The sequence below is a fragment of the Equus caballus genome, chromosome 7 (assembly GCF_041296265.1).
Source record: "Equus caballus isolate H_3958 breed thoroughbred chromosome 7, TB-T2T, whole genome shotgun sequence".
Taxonomy (NCBI): domain Eukaryota; kingdom Metazoa; phylum Chordata; class Mammalia; order Perissodactyla; family Equidae; genus Equus; species Equus caballus.
Genome location: NC_091690.1, coordinates 55,158,036 through 55,177,525, shown reverse-complemented (window position 1 = coordinate 55,177,525; position 19,490 = coordinate 55,158,036). Strand labels below are relative to the sequence as shown.

General features: G+C 47.9%; 2 protein-coding genes across 4 annotated transcripts; one reads left to right on the top strand and one right to left on the bottom strand.

Annotated features, from left to right (window-relative positions):
- Window positions 1-2,730: 2,730 nt before the first annotated feature.
- On the top strand, window positions 2,731-7,222 carry OR2Z1 (olfactory receptor family 2 subfamily Z member 1). 3 transcript variants are annotated; one of them, XM_070272069.1, is made up of 2 exons: window positions 2,731-3,670; window positions 6,969-7,222. In XM_070272069.1, the coding sequence occupies exons 1-2, from the start codon at window positions 2,739-2,741 to the stop codon at window positions 7,027-7,029; spliced, it is 993 nt and encodes a 330-aa protein (XP_070128170.1). In that variant the 5' UTR covers window positions 2,731-2,738; the 3' UTR covers window positions 7,030-7,222.
- Window positions 7,223-16,449: 9,227 nt separating this feature from the next.
- Window positions 16,450-18,830, bottom strand: LOC138925264 (proline-rich protein 23D1-like). Its single transcript, XM_070275029.1, has 4 exons — window positions 18,754-18,830; window positions 17,674-17,741; window positions 17,365-17,432; window positions 16,450-17,103 (listed from the first exon to the last, which is right to left on the bottom strand). Exons 1-4 carry the CDS (start codon window positions 18,828-18,830, stop codon window positions 16,450-16,452), a joined length of 867 nt encoding a protein of 288 aa, XP_070131130.1.
- Window positions 18,831-19,490: the final 660 nt, after the last annotated feature.

Here is a 19,490-nt window from a genome sequence, read left to right as displayed (position 1 = left end):
TAGGTAGAGGCCAGGGATGCTGCTAAACTTCATACAATATATAGGACAGCTCCCCACAACAAAGAATTATCTGTCCCCAAATAATGCCAAGGTGAAAAACCCTGCTGTAAGTCAATGGAGTTGGGGATGAATGGATTTTTAAGGACTCTGCTAAGGGATCTCAGAGCCCAGAGAAGGGGAGGGTGGGTTTCTACCCAATAAGGACAAGGGCATCACAGAGCAGCACTAATGAGGATGGGCCGGATGTGCCAGGCTTGACCATAGAAGGAGTCACAATGGTGAAGAATAATAACAACAAGGTTAAACACTGGTGAGAATGTCCTAGGTGCCTGGCAATGTGCTAAGCACAGATTATCCAGCCAGAAATCTTTAGTCATTTTCGCCTCTAGAGAATTAGAAATATTTACAATTTATTGAGAACTTGCCACATGGCGGACACTAAGCTCTTAACATTCATCCTTTGATTTAATCTTCAGAGCAATGCCTGTGACCCAGATTACTGCCACCCATTTTATGGATGAAGAAACTATGGTTGAGTGGATGCCCAAGGCCATGCTGCTACAGTGTATTTGAGCTGGGATCCAAGCTCCTGGTTATACTCTTCTAACCACCAATCCATACAACTCATCTGTTCTATTTCTTCTGGCTGGAACAACTTTCTCTCCTTTAGCTGCCTGGAAAACTCCTACCTGACCTTCAAAACTCAGGTCCAATGCCTCCTCCTCTGTGAAGCCTTCTCTGATCCCACTCCAGACAGTTTCATCTGCTTGGTACCCAGAGCATCATGCATATGTCTTTACTACATTGCTCATCAATCTATTCTGAAATGATATGAACAGTGCTCATTTTCCCCCTCAAACTCTAAATTCTATTATCACAGAGTTAAGTTTTCTTACTCCCTTACATCATTGACTGACACTGGAAAATGCTGCCAATGAAGCGGCCCATTCCATTTTTGCTTGGATTTCACTGTTAGAAAGTTCTTTGTTAGGGTGAACCACACAGCCGGCCTCACCAACATCCACCTCCTGGGAGGAGGAAGCAGTTGGTTCTACCATCTTCCTCTCATAGAAGCTCTTCAGATGCTAAGGACACCTGTCACCTGTCCCAAGGGGCGTCCCTGATCATGTCCTGTGTTGTCCCCAGCCATTTCCTATAGAACTTCCTACTCTCTTCCCTCTAAACACAAAGAGCTTTTCCCTTTAACTCCTTATTTGTCATTGGTATCATGATGGAGACTATGGGGTCCACGGAAGCTGGGACATTCCCTGGGTGAGTCTCCTCTGAATGTCTTATGCCCAGCCCAGTGTGTGACTCATTTTGTTGAATATGTGGGTGAGTGGTTGGTTGAGGTCTTGAATGTGATAGAAAAATCAGGATGGTGAATAATTAAAGATAGGTTTAAGGGCCATCTGAGTGAGAATGGCAGTCTTAGGGCAAAAATTTCCAGTGACACCCTCAATAGAATCTTCTTTAAATGTCCAGTCTTACTGCTTCACTAACTACTCACAGTTGGGAATGGACATTATTTCTGTCCTGCGTAGTCCATTGTTGGAGTAGTGGGTGGTTCACGGTATTTCAGGGCAATCTGGGTTTGTCTGGGGGCTTAGAGTTTGCCAAGGGAGTTAAATATTCCTGATTTAAGTTTGCAGCTCCTTTAGTCTGTGATCATCTTTCTTTCTTTCTTTTTTTGAAGATTGGCACCTGAGCTAACATCTGTTGGTAATCTTCTTTCGTTTCTCTTCTCCCCAAAGCCCCCCAGTACATAGTTGTATATTCTAGTTGTAGGGCCTTCTGGCTCTGCTACATGGGACACTGCCTCAGCATGGCTTGATGAGTGGTGCTAGGTCCGCGCACAAGGTCCAAACTGGTGAAACCCTGGGCCACTGAAGAAGAGCGCGTGAGCTTAACCACTCAGCCATGGGGCTGACCACTGTGGCCATCTTTCTTCTCCACCTCATTCACTCAGGCAGTATTTACAGAGACATTCTTCTAGGCCTAGCGTCTTACCTTAGTCCTTGAAACTGAGTCAAACTACCCACGCCACTACCTTCCCATCCAATGCAACAAAGTCACCAGTAATAGCTGAACTCTTTGACAGCTGTCCCCCCAACTAACTCTAGTCCATTTGATTCCAAACCTGCTGCCACCCAGGTGCCTATGGCTCACACTCCCTAGACTCACAGTCTGAATTGACAGATTGACTCCAGTTCTGGCACATCATAAATCTCTCTTTGCTCCAGATTTTCCTCCAGGCATTTGGACTCAGGCCCTCCTCTCTCTTCCCTTAATTGGTTTGTTGCTTCAGCTCCGTCATCACCTATTTCTCCTCCCAGTCTGTTTGGAGTCTCACCTCTGCTTTGGACCTAGACCATTGGGATGATAGATATTGAAACGTTCTACTGGGGCTGTGCTCCTGTCTTTGACTTGGACTTCAAAATTCGGACTACAAGAGTCAGTGGCTATGTGTTGACTGGGGTGTGGCCAAGCATCTTGTTCAGAGATGCAAGTTTCTGCTCTCCCATCTCATGCCCATGGCAGGCATCGCTAACTGATTGTGGCTTTTTCCCTACTGATTCTAGCTGTGACCTCACAATTCTTCCCAAGACAGCACTCTAGGCAGCCAGTACCAATCAATGGCCATTGCCATGTGGGGTGAAACTTATCTACCATCCCCACTAAGACTTCTTGATATAGATCTCCTGTTCTTCCTGTAGCGAAGGTATGTTATGTAAAGCATGGGGCATGTGAATCACTCAGTAGTCTCTGACTTCATTCTGGTGGGCCTCTTCAGTCACTCAGGGTCACATCAGCTTCTCTTCTCCCTGGTGGCTGCCATGTTTATCATGGGGCTTCTGGGCAACACTGTTCTGCTCTTCCTCATCCACGTGGACTACCGGCTCCACACACCCATGTACTTTCTGCTCAGTCAGCTCTCACTGTTTGATATTGGCTTCCCTCTGGTCACCATCCCCAAGATGGCATCAGACTTCCTGCAGGGAGAAAGTTTCACCTCTTTCGAGGGTTGTGCAGCTCAAGTATTCTTCCTGACGCTCATGGGTGTGGCTGAGGGCATCTTGTTGACCCTAATGTCCTATGACCGTTATGTCGCTGTGTGCCACCCCCTGCAGTATCCTTTGCCCATGAGGCGCCAGGTGTGCCTGCTCATGGTGGGCTCCTCCTGGCTGGCGGGTTTGCTCAATGCCTCCATCCAGACCTCCATTACTCTGCACTGCCCCTACTGTGCCTCCCGCATCGTGGACCACTTTTTCTGTGAGGTGCCAGCCCTGCTGAAGCTCTCCTGCGCAGACACCTCTGCCTATGAGTTGGCGCTGTCCACCTCGGGGGTGCTGATCCTTGTGCTCCCTCTTTCGCTCATTGCCACTCCCTACGGCTACGTGTTGGGGGCCGTTCTACGCATGCGCTCAGAGGAGGCCCCAAACAAGGCCTTCACTACCTGCTCCTCACACATCACAGTAGTGGGACTCTTTTATGGAGCAGCCGTGTTCATGTACATGGTACCGGGTGCCTACCACAACCCACACCAAGACAATGTGCTCTCCCTTTTCTACAGCCTTGTCACTCCCACACTCAACCCGCTCATCTACAGTCTGAGGAATCGGGAAGTGAGGATGGCTTTGGTCAAAGTGCTCAGCAGTGCTGGACTCAGGTAAAAGTGATGACCACACAGCGGGCTACTGGCTGATTCCAGTGATCCTCCGTCCCACCCATCTCTCCAAAGCACCAATTTGTGGTGCAGCTGCTAAGGCCTTGTGTTGAAAGCTAGGTGTCTTCCCAGCCTCTTCCCATCCCATGACTAGTTGGGTTCATGTTTTCTCCCATGGATTTGTAAAAATCAACTGTAGAGGTCCCAATCACTTTTAGTAAATTCTTTAGTACAATTTACATAAATGGAAGGCCCAACTTTGTAAAGTTGAGATCTCCCTGTTAATGAATTGATAGTTAAACTAGTAATGATTAACATTTGTTCACCAATTAATCTGCTAAATGAAGTTATTTCGTCCTCAAGATGGCTTTTGAGGTGTAGGGACTATCATATTTTATGTGTAAGAAAAAAATGACTCAAAAAGGGAAGACAGCTCAACAGCAGTCATACTTCCAGAAAGTGGTAGAGCTGGGCCTTGAATCCATGATCTTATGATGCCAAAGATAGTCTCCCAACCACCGTGCTATTTGACTGACAAGCAGAGACTTGCTGACTGCCATAGATTAGAGCATGTGGTGTATAAAGATGGAAAATCACGCATATCTCTTTCTTTAATTAAATATGGAGTTCTTCATTTAGAAGATTAAAAACAAAGGCTCTAGGAGCTGGCCCCACGGACGAGTGGTTAAAGTTCACATGCTCTGCCTCAATGGCCCATGGTTTCATCGGTTCAGATCCTGGACATGGACCTAGCACCACTCGTCAATGCTGGTGGCATCCCGCATAGAAGAACTAGAAGGACCTACAACTAGAATATACAACTATGTACTGGGGGGCTATGGGGAGAAGGAAAAAACGAGGAAAAATTGGCAACAGATGTTAGCTCAGGGCCAATCTTAAAAAAATAAAAAAATTCTCTATGTTTCCTTTTAAGTCCAGCTTTGAAAGCAGTTTGAAACCAGAGCATCTGATACAAAATATCCAAAGTGTACGCATCGAACATAAATCAATCATTTGTCTGCACCATGTGCCACTGTATATTTGAGCCTTCTGTATTTTGTCCTTCCTTCAGCAGCTAAAAACAAGTTCTTAGATTTTTAAAAAGACATTTAAAATTATATATTTCCCAAAATATAATGTCTGCTTTTTTGCTTCATCCCCTCTTGCTTTTCTTGAGATCCTTTTCTTCTTTTTATAACTTCTTTAATTTCAAGATTAAGTTAAACTTTTTTCATTAATTAACAAAATATTTTGGATGAAGTATTTCTACCCAATCAATACAGTATGTATTTCTCAGTGTTTCTAGTATGGTAATCCTGTATCGTTTATACTATTTTTAATAAAATATTTAAGAGGTATTTCTAAAGTTTCCTGTTTTGATCCATTTTGTAATTAATTAAAATTTACATTATCTCATCATGCTTAGATATTTTTGTTTGGAGTATTTTTATTTCTAGGAGTTAAGTTTTTCTTCCTTCATCTAAACATATGGTCAAATTTTATTACAGACCATAAACTGTAAAATATGTACACAGTTTATGCAGACGATAGATTGGATATCTATCAAACAGATCCACTACACGCATAATGTCATGTGGAATATCCTTATGAATAATTTTATCTACTTGAATTGCTATAGTCTGTGAAAAGTGAATCAAGGTTTTTAGTTACACTTAAAAATTTCCCTTATTTCATACTGGTTTTCTTTTATGAGGAGGAATGTTTATTTTCCTCTGAGATTCACAACATTTTGTGGCATCTTTAAAGTTAACTAGTTTAATTCTTTTTATCATGAATCCAGGCCTGTTGGATGATAACTGCCTGATCCAGCAGAGGTTTAGTAGAAAACCTGAAGCAATCACAAACATCAAAGAAGTTAGGTGTGTCCACACGCCGCTCAAAGCCCCGGATAAAGATTGTTTTTCAAGTGGTCTTTAATAAAGCTATATGATAGAGGCAAAGGCAATTTATAAAATTTGTACCAATAAATAAAATGGAGGCCTATCTAACCAATTTCATTAAGGCTAGAAGAATCTTGCCAACCATTAGGAAAAGACAAGTGAAAAAATGATTTTTGTCCCATTCCACTTACATGTCCAGATGAAATCATTGTCGTATCATGGTAGCTAATGGAATCCAATTGGGTACTAAAAAGAAGAACTTTAAGATTTATTCCTGGATCCAAATGCTGAAAGAAAAGTAGAAATTCTATGATTGCTTCTTGGGTGAATTATTCCAAACGTTTAAGTTAGAGAAATTAGTAGTTCCCTAAAAACTGTTACTTCCCAATTTGTTTCGTGAAGCTAGCATTATTACTCAACGCCGTACCTGATAAAGACATTACGAGAAAAGAAAACTACAAAGCAAAATCCCTAATAAACATAGACACAATAATTCTTAACAGCATTTTAGTAAATTAGATCCCATGATATCTACTAAGAATCATCCGTTATGACCCAGTGAGAGTATAAGGAATTCAAGTTTCACATAACATTCAAATATCAATCAATGTAACTCACTCTATTAGCAAACTAAATAAGAAAAACTGTATGATCATCTCAATAGATGTGTAAAAAGCTTTTTAGAAAGTCCAAAATACTGTACTGTTAAAATTCTTACCACAGTAAGACAGAAGGGAACTTCTTTAACTTGATAAAGTCCATCTGCAAAAAAACTACTGCTTGCATCATACTTTGTGGACAAAGAGGAAATGATTTCCCCTAAGATCAAACAAAATGAGAATATCCATTCTCGGCACTTCTCTTCCACCTGTACTGTGAGCTCCATAAAGTGAAATAAAAGAGGAAAAATAAGCGAATATAACTCAGATTGAATAGAAAAAGTAAACTGTGTTTATTCACAGACAACAAGATCATCTATATAGAAAATCTGGTGGAAAATTAAGAAAAAGAAAAGCTAAACTTATGAGTGAGTTTAGCAAAGTTGCATGATCCAAGAGCCACATAGAATAACCACTGGTATTTCTACATCCTGGGAAATAATCACTGTGATATGAAATAAATGTAAATGAAATAAAGTTAAATGATAAATTGTTAGTCTAAAATGTAACTATATATTTAGTTTAATTATTCAATTACACAATTACATATTAATTACTTAACCTATGAAATTATTAAATGAAAATTAAATTATTCTCCTTAGAATTGAATAAAATATGATATACTTAGAGATAAACTGATAAAAGATGAACAACTCTTGCACACTGAAAAGTACAAAATGATGCTTAGAGTAATTAAGGAAGACAAAAGTGGAGACATATATTTTGTTCATGTTTTTGCAGGTTCAACATTGTTAAGATGTCACTTCTTCCTAAGGATGTTATTAATTCAGTGCAATTCTAATCACAGTCACAGTAAGCATTTCTTTGTGGTTTTTTTTTTTGTTTAAATTGAATAGCTCATTCAAAAATTCATGTAGGAATGCAAAGGACCTGGAATAGAAAACTGCTGAAAAAGAACAACAAATCTGGCAGAAGAATCTTAAGTGATTTCAAGTCGTTTGATAAAATTAGAGCAATAAAGATAGTATACCATTTTCATAGAGATAAGCAAGTAGATCAATGAAAGAGACTAGAGTCCAGAAATAGATACACACACCTGGACAAAGGTGCAAATGCAAATCTATGGAGAAAGAAAAGTCTTTTCAACAATAGGCTGGGATGTTTGATATTGATGTGTAAAAAAATAACTTTAATTCATAACTTGCAGTGTATACAAATATTAACTCAAAATATCTAACAGGCCTCAGGAATTCAAAAATTAAAAAAAGAGTGATAATTTGGACTTCCCCCAAGTTAAGAATTTCTGCTTTTTGAAAGACACTCTTAAAAGAATGAAAAACAAGTCACATAGCGGGTGTAAACATTTGCAGCTCATATATCTGATAAAGGACTCTTCCTCCCTAGAATACGTAAAGAACACTCAAAAACTTAATAAGAAAGTCAACAACCAATTTTAAAAAATGGGCAAAATATTTGGACTGAAGCTTCACCAAAGAAGATATATGGCTTTCAATTAGTATATGAAAAGATGTTCAACATCTTTCCACAATGGAAAGGCAACTTAAGAGTGGAATACCACTACACACCTATTAGAATGAACAAAATTTAAAAAGACTGGTCATGTCAGGTATTTTCAAAGATATGGGGGAACTAGAACTCTTATACGTTGCTAAGGAACATCCATGAGGGAAAATATTTTGGCAATTTCTTAAAAGTTAAATATACGCCTACCATACGATCTAAACATTGCATTACTGGGTATTTATCCAAGAGGAATGAAAGCACATAAATATACACAGGTAAATTTTCATAGTAGCTTTATTTGTAATAATCAAAAAATGGAAAGTATCGGAATATCCATCAACAGATGAATTGGGTAAACAGACTGCAGAATATCCATAAAATGGAATACTGATCAGTAAAGAAATGAATTAACTTTTGGGGCCAGCCCAGTGGCATAGAGTTAACTTCACATGCTCCATGTTGGCAGCCTGGGGGTCCACGACCTTGGCTTTTGGTCATGGACCTACACACTGCTCATCAAGCCATGCTGTGGTAGCGTCCTACATACAAAACAGAGGAAGATTGACACAGATTCTAGCTCAGTGACAATCATTCCCAAGCAAAAAGGGGAAGATAGGAAACAGATGTTAGCTCAGGGCCAATCTTCTTCACCAAAAGAAAATATTAACTTTTAAGATACGCAACAATATGGATATATCTTAGAGTAACGTGTCAAATGAAGGAAGCCAGTCAAAAATGAGTACACACTATATGATTCCAGAAGTTCAAACTAATCTATAGTGTCAGGAAGCTGAGGGGTGGTTGCGTGGGTAAGGCAGGCCATCAAAAGGGGCGCAGGAAACAGTTAGGAGTGATGGAAATGATCACTGTCTGAATTGTGGTTTTGGCTTCATGGCTGTGTAAGGACATCAAAACTGGTAAATCGCAATCTTTAATTATGCACAGCTTACTTTATGTCAATTATGCCCTGATAAAGCTGTTAAGCAAACATGTACTGATAATGCATGGATCATATTCTGTTTAGGTTGGTGGGTCTCAGAAACCCATCTATATTCATCGGAGCACATTTCAATCATGCCCTACTGAGTAGTGGGAACCTAGACTGAACTTTTTTCTCCTGACTTGACCTCAGGCCAAGAGAATCAGCATCTCAGGATGCTTGTATGGCACACACTCTGGGCACTAAGAGGAGGTTGGGGTCCCACCAGTAGGGCTTGGAGGGGTGTCTTTGCCTCACTCAGTCTGAGCCCAGTAGGAAATGACCATGGGATCAGATCAAAGGGAGGGCATGAGAGGGACAGTGGACCATGAAAGATGTTGACTTCTTTCTTCTCCCTTGAAGAAAATGGAAGATAGTAGAAAGCTAAAGAAGGGACAAAACGTTCCAAATTCATTGGTCTGTTATTGCAGCTTCGGTGCACACCTTTGAGAACTCTCAGGGGTATTTGATGCAAACACAGCCACACACTGATGCACACTCACATGCACTCACACACCCAACAGAGAACTTATACATGATGTGTTGCTTCTTGGTTTGTGTTGAGCAGAAAATATAGCCAGTTTATTTCTGGTACCCTGAACAAGACATAGAAGGAGAAAAACCCAGTCAGTACCAGATCTCCATCCTGTAGACCTGGGGCTTCGGGAATTTAGAACAATTAAAAAATTTAATATTGCACAGAATGGGTAAAAGCCATAGGGTCAGAGTCACATAAATCAGACAGAACAACACTGCAGGGTCTGTCCAAACAGCAACTAATTCCTGCGTCTATGGTGAGCTGAGAAGATAAAGGAGATGAGAGGGACTGCAGGCTCAGTTCTCAGCAGGGAAAATTTCTCTTTATGTGGGGCACAGCATACACACTGTCATTCTGCCTCCAGCCTGTGGAATCAGTGGGCCATGGGCCAGGCTTATCTCTAAGACAAGGAAACAGTTAGGAGCAGCTGTAAGTAGAAAGGATGTACTTATGTGGGAGTCGCAGTGCTGAGACCTCACCTTCTGGGACAATGTGATCAAAGCAGCTTTCTACTTCCGCTTGTTTCTACTGCTTCACTCCAGTCCCACTAGGAGCTCCGGGAATCCCTCTGCCCTGGGGCCTCTCTGTTTCCACCCTGGTAGAAAGTGCTTTGGAAAAACATGTTTTGGATTCTCCATCTCCCCTGGCATCTATGACTTCCTCAAGTTCTGTGCCCAACAGGGCTCCAGGGACCACCCCGTCCTGAGATAGGTGGGTCCACAATCCTGTGCATGTCCCTGCAAGTAGCTGGGAGTTGTTGTGGCGTAAGACAGCTCTGAGGGCTTTGGCAGGGTTAGAAAGGGTCAGTCTTTGAATCCACACTCATTCCATTCAATAATTCTACCCGATGCTTTAAGTCATTGGTGATGGCTTGTGCCACCCCCGGAAGGTATTTATTACTATGTCCCAGCTTTGCTAGGATCCTGCACCTGGCACTCTGAAATTCTCCTTATCCAAAGGGACAGAGTTCACCTTGGATTCTATATGGACCCAAGATGAGTATATAAGGACATGAGGGGGACAGCTGACCCTGAGAATGACCACCAGTGGTCCCCTGCAGGTCTCCTCCACTTTCTGCACTTTATTCCAGACTTTAATAATCCAACCACTTCGTTTTCCCTTTGACTTAAATCTGCCAATACCATGCAAAGTCTGTTTTGTTCCAGAGTCTCTCTTTAGTCCTGGGGCTGCGAAGAGGAGCTCGGCACAGTCACTACCCTCACAGATCTCACTATCTGGCGAGAGCATTAAAAAAATTCCCTCCTTCCTTTATCCTTTTTAGGTAAAGCTGGTCCAGGAAGGTGGGCTGTATGCCCTGTTCAAAGAGGCGGAACCCCTTGCAGCAGCACCAGGCACAATATTTTGTCTTCTAGGCTAGATTTCTCCATCCTGAACACTATGGAGGGAAATCATTTCCTCTTTCTCTTTCATGTGCCTCATCCTCCTTCTCTGTACTTCGACACCAGCATCCAAACCACATGCAGAAAATTATCACCAGAGTCGAAACACCACAGATCCTAAATCCCCTTTATGTTGAGACCCTCACACCAATATTGTGATTCAGTGGTAACTCCTGACGTCACCTTTTTCCCTGAGACCCAATTCCCACCCTGCCCTTGACTTATAAGAAGGTGCCAGTGGGATTTCCTGGGGTCTTCTCAGGCTGGAAAGAAATACTTTGGAAAGATCTCTGTGTTCAATACATACGAGGAACAGAAGATTTTAATAGAATTAAACTCAGGTGTGTATGTCTGATAATTTTTACTATCTGGGTATTTTTCTTTGTTATACATAAGATTATTGGATATACCATGAAAATGAATAACTTGAGGAAATATGACTGATTAACATGAAAGTTTTTCATAGTGTGAAGTGTATGGAGAGAACAGTTCATAGTTAAGAGCATGGAATAAAGAACTAAATGGCTTATGTTCAAATTCTACCTCCATCACTTACTAGATAGGGGACCCTGGGTATGTTACTTATCCTGTTTTTGCCTCAGTTTTTCCATCTGTCTATTGGTAATGTTAGGAGTAGCTGGAGTGTGAGATTATTCAGAGTATTAAGGGAGTTAATATTTGAAAATGCTTGGGACGCATGGCATATTACAAGGTTTATATCCATCCATGATGAATAAATTGAAAAATACCCTTTCTACATTGGAAGTTCCTGAGCATGATGACTAGCCCTCTACATTAAGTGCACATGTAGAAATGACTCCATAGCAACAGTAAGTAATTGAATGAACTCCATCGTTGAATGCGTTGCAATTATGCTAATCTGCACTAACCATGCGTCTCTGAGATGAGGAGCTGGGTTAGACCAATTAATTTAGATTGGCAGGAAACTTTTCAGTGGTTTGAGGCTATAATGTATATGTAGTATACATATACATATATATATGTATAATGTATATGTATATGTAGAATCTTCTGGGGGAGGGTTGGGACTCCTTGGGGTGAAGGTGCAGATGGTTGTCAGGGTCAGCTGAGCCTTTTTGAGAGGAAGGCAAGGAGCACTAAGCTGGGGACAGAATCCTGCAGGAGCCCAAGACTTGGAAGACGAGAAGCAGAGGAGACACAGCCAAGAGGCTCAGACAGAACAGTCAGAGCAAAGAGGAGAAACTTGGCTGTCCATTTCACTAACTGGTCCTCCTTCTTAGAAGACTCTGGCTCAGATCTTTGAAGGATTGATTTGATATTAGAAAATCAACCTTTATTTTTTGAAAGTATACATGTACATAGTGTTTAAAAATATTACTCTACAAGGCTTATAGGAGAAGCAGAATCCCTTGTTCTTGCAAAATCACAAATGGCAACAACGCCACCCTCATATACCTAAATATTCAAGCTCACAAATTCCCAAATAAAGTGTATCCCATTGTCCTACTGGACAAATATATCTTTATAATGGCCCCCAAGACAAGGTTTGGATGTGGAATTGTAGGTTCTGCAGGAACTGCCCCAGAATGTGCTGGCACAAGGAGGCTTGACCCACAGCCAGATCCTTTTCTTCCTACCTGTGTCTCCATCCTGCATCATGAGAGACCAATAGTTCATGCAGGTGGATGTCCCAGGCTGCACGCCCAAGTTCTCTTCAAACCCTTGCTGAGAGCCAACACTGGAGATCCCTTGGACCCAAGCATGCAAACACCATGAGTATTGAAGCTGGACACTCACAGAGGTTGAGTTTTGGAGAAAATGTTCCCATGGCCTGAGGCAGGTGGAAGAGGGTAGGGACAGAAGGAGATCTTGGGGAAATCCTGCAGGTGTTGTCAGAGGGGTGGAGTGAGAGGATTGGTCATTGAGATATGATGTGATTCACTGGACCTGATCCTAAATGATAGGAGAGGCCAACAAGGAGGGAGTAGTGTGAGGATAAATCCATAGGAGCATCAGAATCCGCTTAATCCCATGAAAATTAAACCACACAAACGAGTCCATGATGCAACACCCATTGTCTAGATATTGGATGAAAGTGATCTTCACTGTCTGATCTACCACATTCACTAATTCCATTAAATAGTTAATCTTGCTTTTTTCTTGTATGTTTCCCCTGTAAATATAAATGGAACTCTAGGGAGGACAAAGAAGTTGACTTATGAAAAGAATATCTCAGGGAATGTAACTGATATCTAAGAACAGTAGAGAGAAGAGAGGCAGAGAGAAATGCACAAGTCATCTTGATAGACATTCTGGCTTTTATTCCCATCCAATTATCCAAATAGACCAGCTTCTCAACTCCTTTGCTGAGAGCCAAAGGAAGGACTTTTGAGATATGCAACCTCTTGTCATTTTGGAAATTCTGAAAGGAATTTGGAATAGATCTCAGGCCAATTTTGATTGGATTTGTGAATGTGCCTTTGAGACTGTGTGCATTAGTTAGGACTCTGTGAGTGTGTGTGTGTGTGTGTGTGTGTGTGTCTGCGCGTGCTGTCAGGGTTGGGGGAATTGCTCCATTTTAGAGGGTGGCAGAGTTTTCTTTCCCTTGGGAAATCCACCCCATACACTCTTGTGAGCTTTGGTATCTTTGAGCATGTCCAGCCAAATCTCATAGAAATAGAACACGACATACATCATTTCAGATTTTCAATCAAATACATTAAAAATTATCACCGAATAATCAGTGAATTTTTCTAAAAGGTTGTTAAATTCAGGATCCTGTATTATCATTTGCATTGTAATTCACACCAGAACGATGAGAACATAAATCTTTTTCTCCATTCCGCGCTTTGAAACCTAGTGTGTGTTTCACAGTTACAGCACATTCCATTTGAAAGTTAAATAGGATGAGATACACTTAGTCTGTATCTAAATGTCAGTAGATAGACCATTGTAAGGTTCTCACAAAAGCTGCCTAAACATCCCGTAAAATCACACAATGACCAAATTAAATACTAGGATAGGGAGTAAATTTACCGTAGTTGAACTTGAAATGAGATTTAAAAATCACATCCTTGGGGCTGGCTCAGTGGTGCAGTGGTTAAGTTTGCACATTCTGCTTTGGCGGCCCGGGGTTCTCTGGTTCAGATCCCGGCTGTGGACATGGCATGGCTTAGCAAGCCATGCTGTGGTAGGCATCCCACACATAAAGTAGAGGAAGATGGGCACAGATGTTAGCTCAGAGCTAGTCTTCCTCAGCAAAAAGAGGAGGATTGGCAGTAGTTAGCTCAGGGCTGATCGTCCTCAAAAAAAAAAAAAAAATTGCATCCTCTTGATTGTTGAGGAGTATCCCCTAATGGAGTGGGTGACATTCTGATTATCAGTTGAGTATTGAAGGACGTTGGAATCTTGTCCAGATTTTGACCATTGTGAATACAGCTGGATAACCCTTTTTACTCTGTATTTTAATGGACATGAATTTTTATTACTTTCAAGAAAATGTAACAGAGTTGGAAAGCTGAGTTGAATCATGAATCTATGATGAATGATTCAAACAATTACACACCATTTAAGCAATTTGAACCATTTTAGGATTTGTGGCAGAAACGGGTGAGAGTTCCAGCTGCTCTGCATCCTCCCCAGCCCTCAGGAGTTCGTCTTGCTCATTGTAGCCATTGTCATGGCTATGTGTGGTGTCTGACCCAGGAGAGTTCCTGTGAATCTCACTGAGGGGTAGAGATGTTGAGCGTGGTTTCAAGTCCTCTTCTACTCTTTAGCGAAGTGTGTGTTCAAGTCTCAATAATAGGAGGGGACAGTCAGGGGGGACGTGTGAGGAGGACTCCCGAGGAGGGCTTGCTTCAGAGTCCGCCCAATCCCTTCCAGATCCGTCCACCGGCCCCTCTCCCTGACTCCGCCCCCATCGTCCAGCCGTCGCCTGGCAGCCGTCTTCCCTGTCCGCTCGACCCTCTCCCTTCCTTGCAGCCCCAGGAAGTGCTTCACCTGGCTTGTTTCTGGGGTCTTCTCAGGGTCAACCGGAAGGGTATTCTTCCGGGGGACCAATCAATGGATTTCTGGGAAGGCCATCCCAGCGAGAGTTCTCCCCAACTAGGGAGCTTCGAAGAGAAGAAGAAAGGGGAGCCACATGCACGCCGGACCCGGGGGGACTCTCTGGCTTGAGTCCCAGCCCGCTTGCCGACCAGGCGGGGCTCTGAGTTCCTTTCCTCGGAGCCGGAGCCTCGAGGGAGGAGTCCTTTCACTAGGCAATCGCTTGCCCTTTGAGAACTTCGGAGGGGAGTTTGGGGGTGAGCTCAGGCAGACTTTACGGGGATTTGTGAACGTGCCTCTGCGAATGTCTGTGTTACATAGGAGTTTGTGTGTGTGTGTGTTTGTGTGTGTGGGCCGGTGGGTGGGGGAGGGGGGGGGAGGGCGTGCGTGAGGGCGTGCGCGGGCGCTCGCATCTCTGTGCCTTTTGCGGGGTTGGCGCAGCTTCCTTCTCCTTTGGAAATCCACCCCCTCCCCTCTTGCCGGCTTTCCTCTCCTCGTGTGTGTTCTGCCAAATCTGATGGAAACAGAACAGCGCCCCCACGTGCTTCCAAGTTGTGGAGCCAACAGACGTGAGAAATGATCACACCCCAAAATCAAGCACGTTTCGAGATCGATTTATTACACTCAAGTTCCAATAGGATCATGGGCACTGCCGTTTCCCCCCTGGAATGAAGAGTCACGGTCATCTTTCTCTTCGTGGCAGGCTTGGAAAGCCAGTGTGGGTTTCACGGACTCGGCGCATCCCGTCTGAAAGTGCCATTGGATGCGAGACCCTTGGTCTGTAGGGAGATGTCCTCGATCGCCTCTCGTAAGGTTCCCACAGCCCCGGTCGCCCAAACCGCCCTGAAAATCATCCAACACCTGGAGGGACTGGAAGCATTCAGAGTCGACTGACCGGGCTGGGCCATGGAATCGAGCGGAAAAAGCCCATCCTCTTGATCGCTGAGGGGCAGTGCCCTGGCCGGGGTGGGTCCCCCTCTCAGTCTCCACGCAACCCCGAAGGGCACGGGGGAGGTCACACCCCACCCTTGGCTGTATCGTGGAGACAGCTGCTGGCCACTCTGGCCTTCGGCGTCTTCCTGGACAGACCCGTTCGTGGCTCTCAAGCAGATCTCTCAGAGTGCGAGAGCCGGGTGGGATGAACGGGAAGCCTAGGATGAAGGAGTCGAGGAACTACACTCCATTTCAGCAAGTTGTCCCATTCTGGGCTCCCCGCCAGCAACGGGGGAGTGTTCCAGCGGCTCCACGTCCTGCCCGGCCTTCGGACAGGTCCATCGTGCTGTTCTCCCGGAGCCGTTCTCATGGCGGCAAGGTGTGCCAACGCCCCCCTCCCCCCACCCGGAGAGCTCCTGCGCCTTCCGCTCCCGCTCCCGGGCGTGATGCGGGCGGAGCACGCTTTCAGGTGCTTTGGGAGACCCTCTCTGGGGAGGCGCGCGCTCCAGGCTTTGGCGTGCTTTCTTCTAGGGTCTTGGGTGTGGTTCCTCGCAGAGGACCCTGACCAGATGTGCCCTCTTCTTGACGTCGGAGTCGTTGGCGGCAGGAGGGATCGGCAGCTCTTTTCTCCCCACCCTCCCGGTGCTCTCTTCCGCCTGTCCGGAGCCCCTGTGGCAGAGCCCGGGCCTGGGGGAGAGGTCCCTGGCGGCCTCCGCTCCCGCCTGGAGCGCCAGCCGCCCGCGCGGTGTTCCCGGCAGAGAGTGATCCCGCCTCAGGGAGACACCCTAGAAGGAGCAGGCGTCCGCGGCTCCCGAACGGCGTGCGCCAATTCTTGCGCGTGGGGTGGGCGCTCGCGGCCGATCAATCCCCTCGGAAGAGACGCCTGCGGGCCTTGGCGGGGGGCCTGCGACGGGGCGGCGCGCGGCAGCTTCTGGGCCGCGGACTGGGACTCGGGGAGGGAGGCAGAGGTCTGAGCTCCGAGCTGGGCGGGGGCCCCAGGCCGCGGAGGTCCAGGCTGAACTCGGCCGGCAGAGGGCGCAGCCCCGCCCTGGGCTCGGGCGGGAGCCCGCAGCCCTGGCGGGCAGGGGCCCCGCGGAGAGCTTGGAGGAGGAGGGTGTGCGGGGAGGAGGGGCTGAGGCCCGGGACTCCGCCGGCCCAGGGTCCCGCGGGGGGCCGGCAGCCTCGCCTAGCCTCCCCGTCCTCTGGCGCGGGGGGCGCTCCGCTGGGCTCCGCTCTCTGGGCGCAAAGGGATCCGTCTTGCACGTTGATGGCCCAGGCGGCCTGGGTCGGGCCGGGCCAGAGCCAGCGCGCGTGGGCAGGGAACCAGAGAGCCTCGGAAGAGCTCAGGACGCGCGCAGGGACGACGACGAGCGCCAGGTTGCCGAGCGTGAGCTGCAGGGCTGCGTGGGGGGCCAGGACCAGGACTTCCGCACCCAGGCGCAGCTCAAGGGCTGTTCCCGGCTCCAGGGCCACCACGACCATCTGCATACATTGCGTGCTGGGCGTCCGCGGCCCCTGCGGGAGGAAAGCTCTGAGTTCTCCAGCACCCAGGGGCCCTCCGAGAGGCCTCTTGGGGAGGGAGCTGCCAGCCGCCAGCCCCCGCCCCGTCCCCGAGGGAAACTCTGCCTGGCCACCTCCCCCCACCCCCCAGGCGGTGGAGGTCCTGCTCAGGCTGAGCGCCAGCTGGAGGGTCATCTGCGGGGCTTGGCTGGGGGCCTGGAGCCCGGGCAGCAGCGGCCCTCTGGCCAGCCTCCAGAGTCCCTCCCGCCCACTCACCTGGGCTGCTTCCGGGGCCCGCGCTGGAGCCGGGCAGGGAGCTCCTGGCACTGCGGCTGGCTCTGCCCCTGCGGAGAGAGCGGAGGGTGCGAGGTGAATGCTCTGCTCCCGCAGGGTGTTCTTGAGAGCAGAGGGCGTGAGCCCGGAGAGCCCCGGGACTCGGCCCAGACCGGCCGCGGGACGGGTGGCCGGAAGAACCGAGGAAGCCGCCCGGGACATTCCAGAGGAGGCAGCTGTTCCTTTCCGGAAGCCCTGGCACGCCTTCTCCCCAGCAGCCCACTCCTTCGAGAAAGCAGGAAAGCGCCTTACCTGTGCGGGGATCCTGCTCCGCCTGCCGCCTCCGTTTCGCCGCCTTCCGCGGGGCGGGGGTGGCCGAGCTGCAGGACAGGGAGGGACACGGTCAGACCTCGCACGCAGGAACCCGGGGTCCACTTCCCACACGCCTGAAAGCCCGCCTTCTCACCCCGCTCACGCGCCCACCCTGAGCCCCAGGGCCAAGGCACGCGTCCTTCCCTTCCAAGGAGAGCTGCTCCTCCCCGGGTGCTGCTTGCGTCCCGACACCCGCCTCTCCGCGTCCTCCCTCACCCCCTCGCTGGGGAAAGCCCCACCCCCACCCCCCCAAACCCCCAGCCCCCACCCCCCCAACCAGCCCCAGCCCCAACCCACCCCGGACTCCTCACCCCCCCACCCCCCACCCCCCCAGCCCCGCTGCACCGCCGATAGGGAGGGAACCAGGGACGGCGCCCACGGGAAAGAGTGCCCTCTGGACGGGGCTCCTCCACAGGAGAAGGAGAGACATCTCCTCGGGCCTGAGCACTTTGCAGAAAGAGGTGCCCGCGCTCCACAGGGGACAGTCCTGTCTGCCCCCGGATTCCACGCGCGGTGCCGAGGGCCAGAAGAAAAACAGCGGACACGGAGGGAACCCTCCCCCGTCTGGGTGAGACGGTGGTGGAACCCTCAGATCCTCTGCTCCCCTCTCCCTTCCCGCAGAGGAGGGAGACGACCCCACAGACAGTGTGTCGGCAGGGGGAATTGTAAGGCCGGAGCACAGGAAGAGAGCAAGGAGGGAGCAAACCCGAGACGCGTCTCCCGAGGGCTCCTCCCGACCTCCCCACCCCGAAGGGATTCCTCTGGGCCTAGCGATTCTCCCTTTCCTCAGCTTCCAAATGCCCAGCCTCCTGGGAGGCCCGGCTTCTCCCTTCTCCTCTGCCCTGGTGCCATCCACTGAAACACGCACGCACACACACACACACACACACACACACACACACACACACACGGACACACACACGGACACACACACACACACACACGGACACACACCCATCCACCCCCACTACGCACGCAGAGGAGCCCGCCTCGTCCTCCGTCACACACGCCCCAACGTACCAGGTGTCTCCAGCTCTGCGGCCCTTCGATTCTGTCCGGGACTCCCGCGGTCTCCTCGGGCGCCGGGAACCATCCATCGGGAAGGTGCTCCTGCCTCCTTTGTCCAAGCAAACCCTCGTCCCGGTGCTACGACCTGGAAATCGGAGCTGGCGGCTCACGGATCCCCTCTCTCTCCTGCGCCAGCAGTGTCTGTCCCAAAGCTGGGCACTCAGTTCTGGAGGAAGCGTTCCCGTGGCCTGAGGCGGTTGGAGGAGGGCAGGGACTGCTGGAGATCCGGGGGAAATGCCCGCAGCTGGGGTCAGCGGGGGCGGAGCCAGGGGGCTCGTCGTCGTCCAGGTCGGATGGGATTGGTTGGCCCTGGGCTCCAGAAGAGGAGGGTCCGGCCAGGGGGGACGTGTGATGAGGACTCCGGAGGAGGGCTTGCTTCAGATTCTGCCCAATCCCTTCCAGATCCGTCCACCGGCCCCTCTCCCTGACTCCGCCCCCATCGTCCAGCCGTCGCCTGGCAGCCGTCTTCCCTGTCCGCTCGACCCTCTCCCTTCCTTGCAGCCCCAGGAAGTGCTTCACCTGGCTTGTTTCTGGGGTCTTCTCAGGGTCAACCGGAAGGGTATTCTTCCGGGGGACCAATCAATGGATTTCTGGGAAGGCCATCCCAGCGAGAGTTCTCCCCAACTAGGGAGCTTGGAAGAGAAGAAGAAAGGGGAGCCACATGCACGCCGGACCCGGGAGGGACTCTC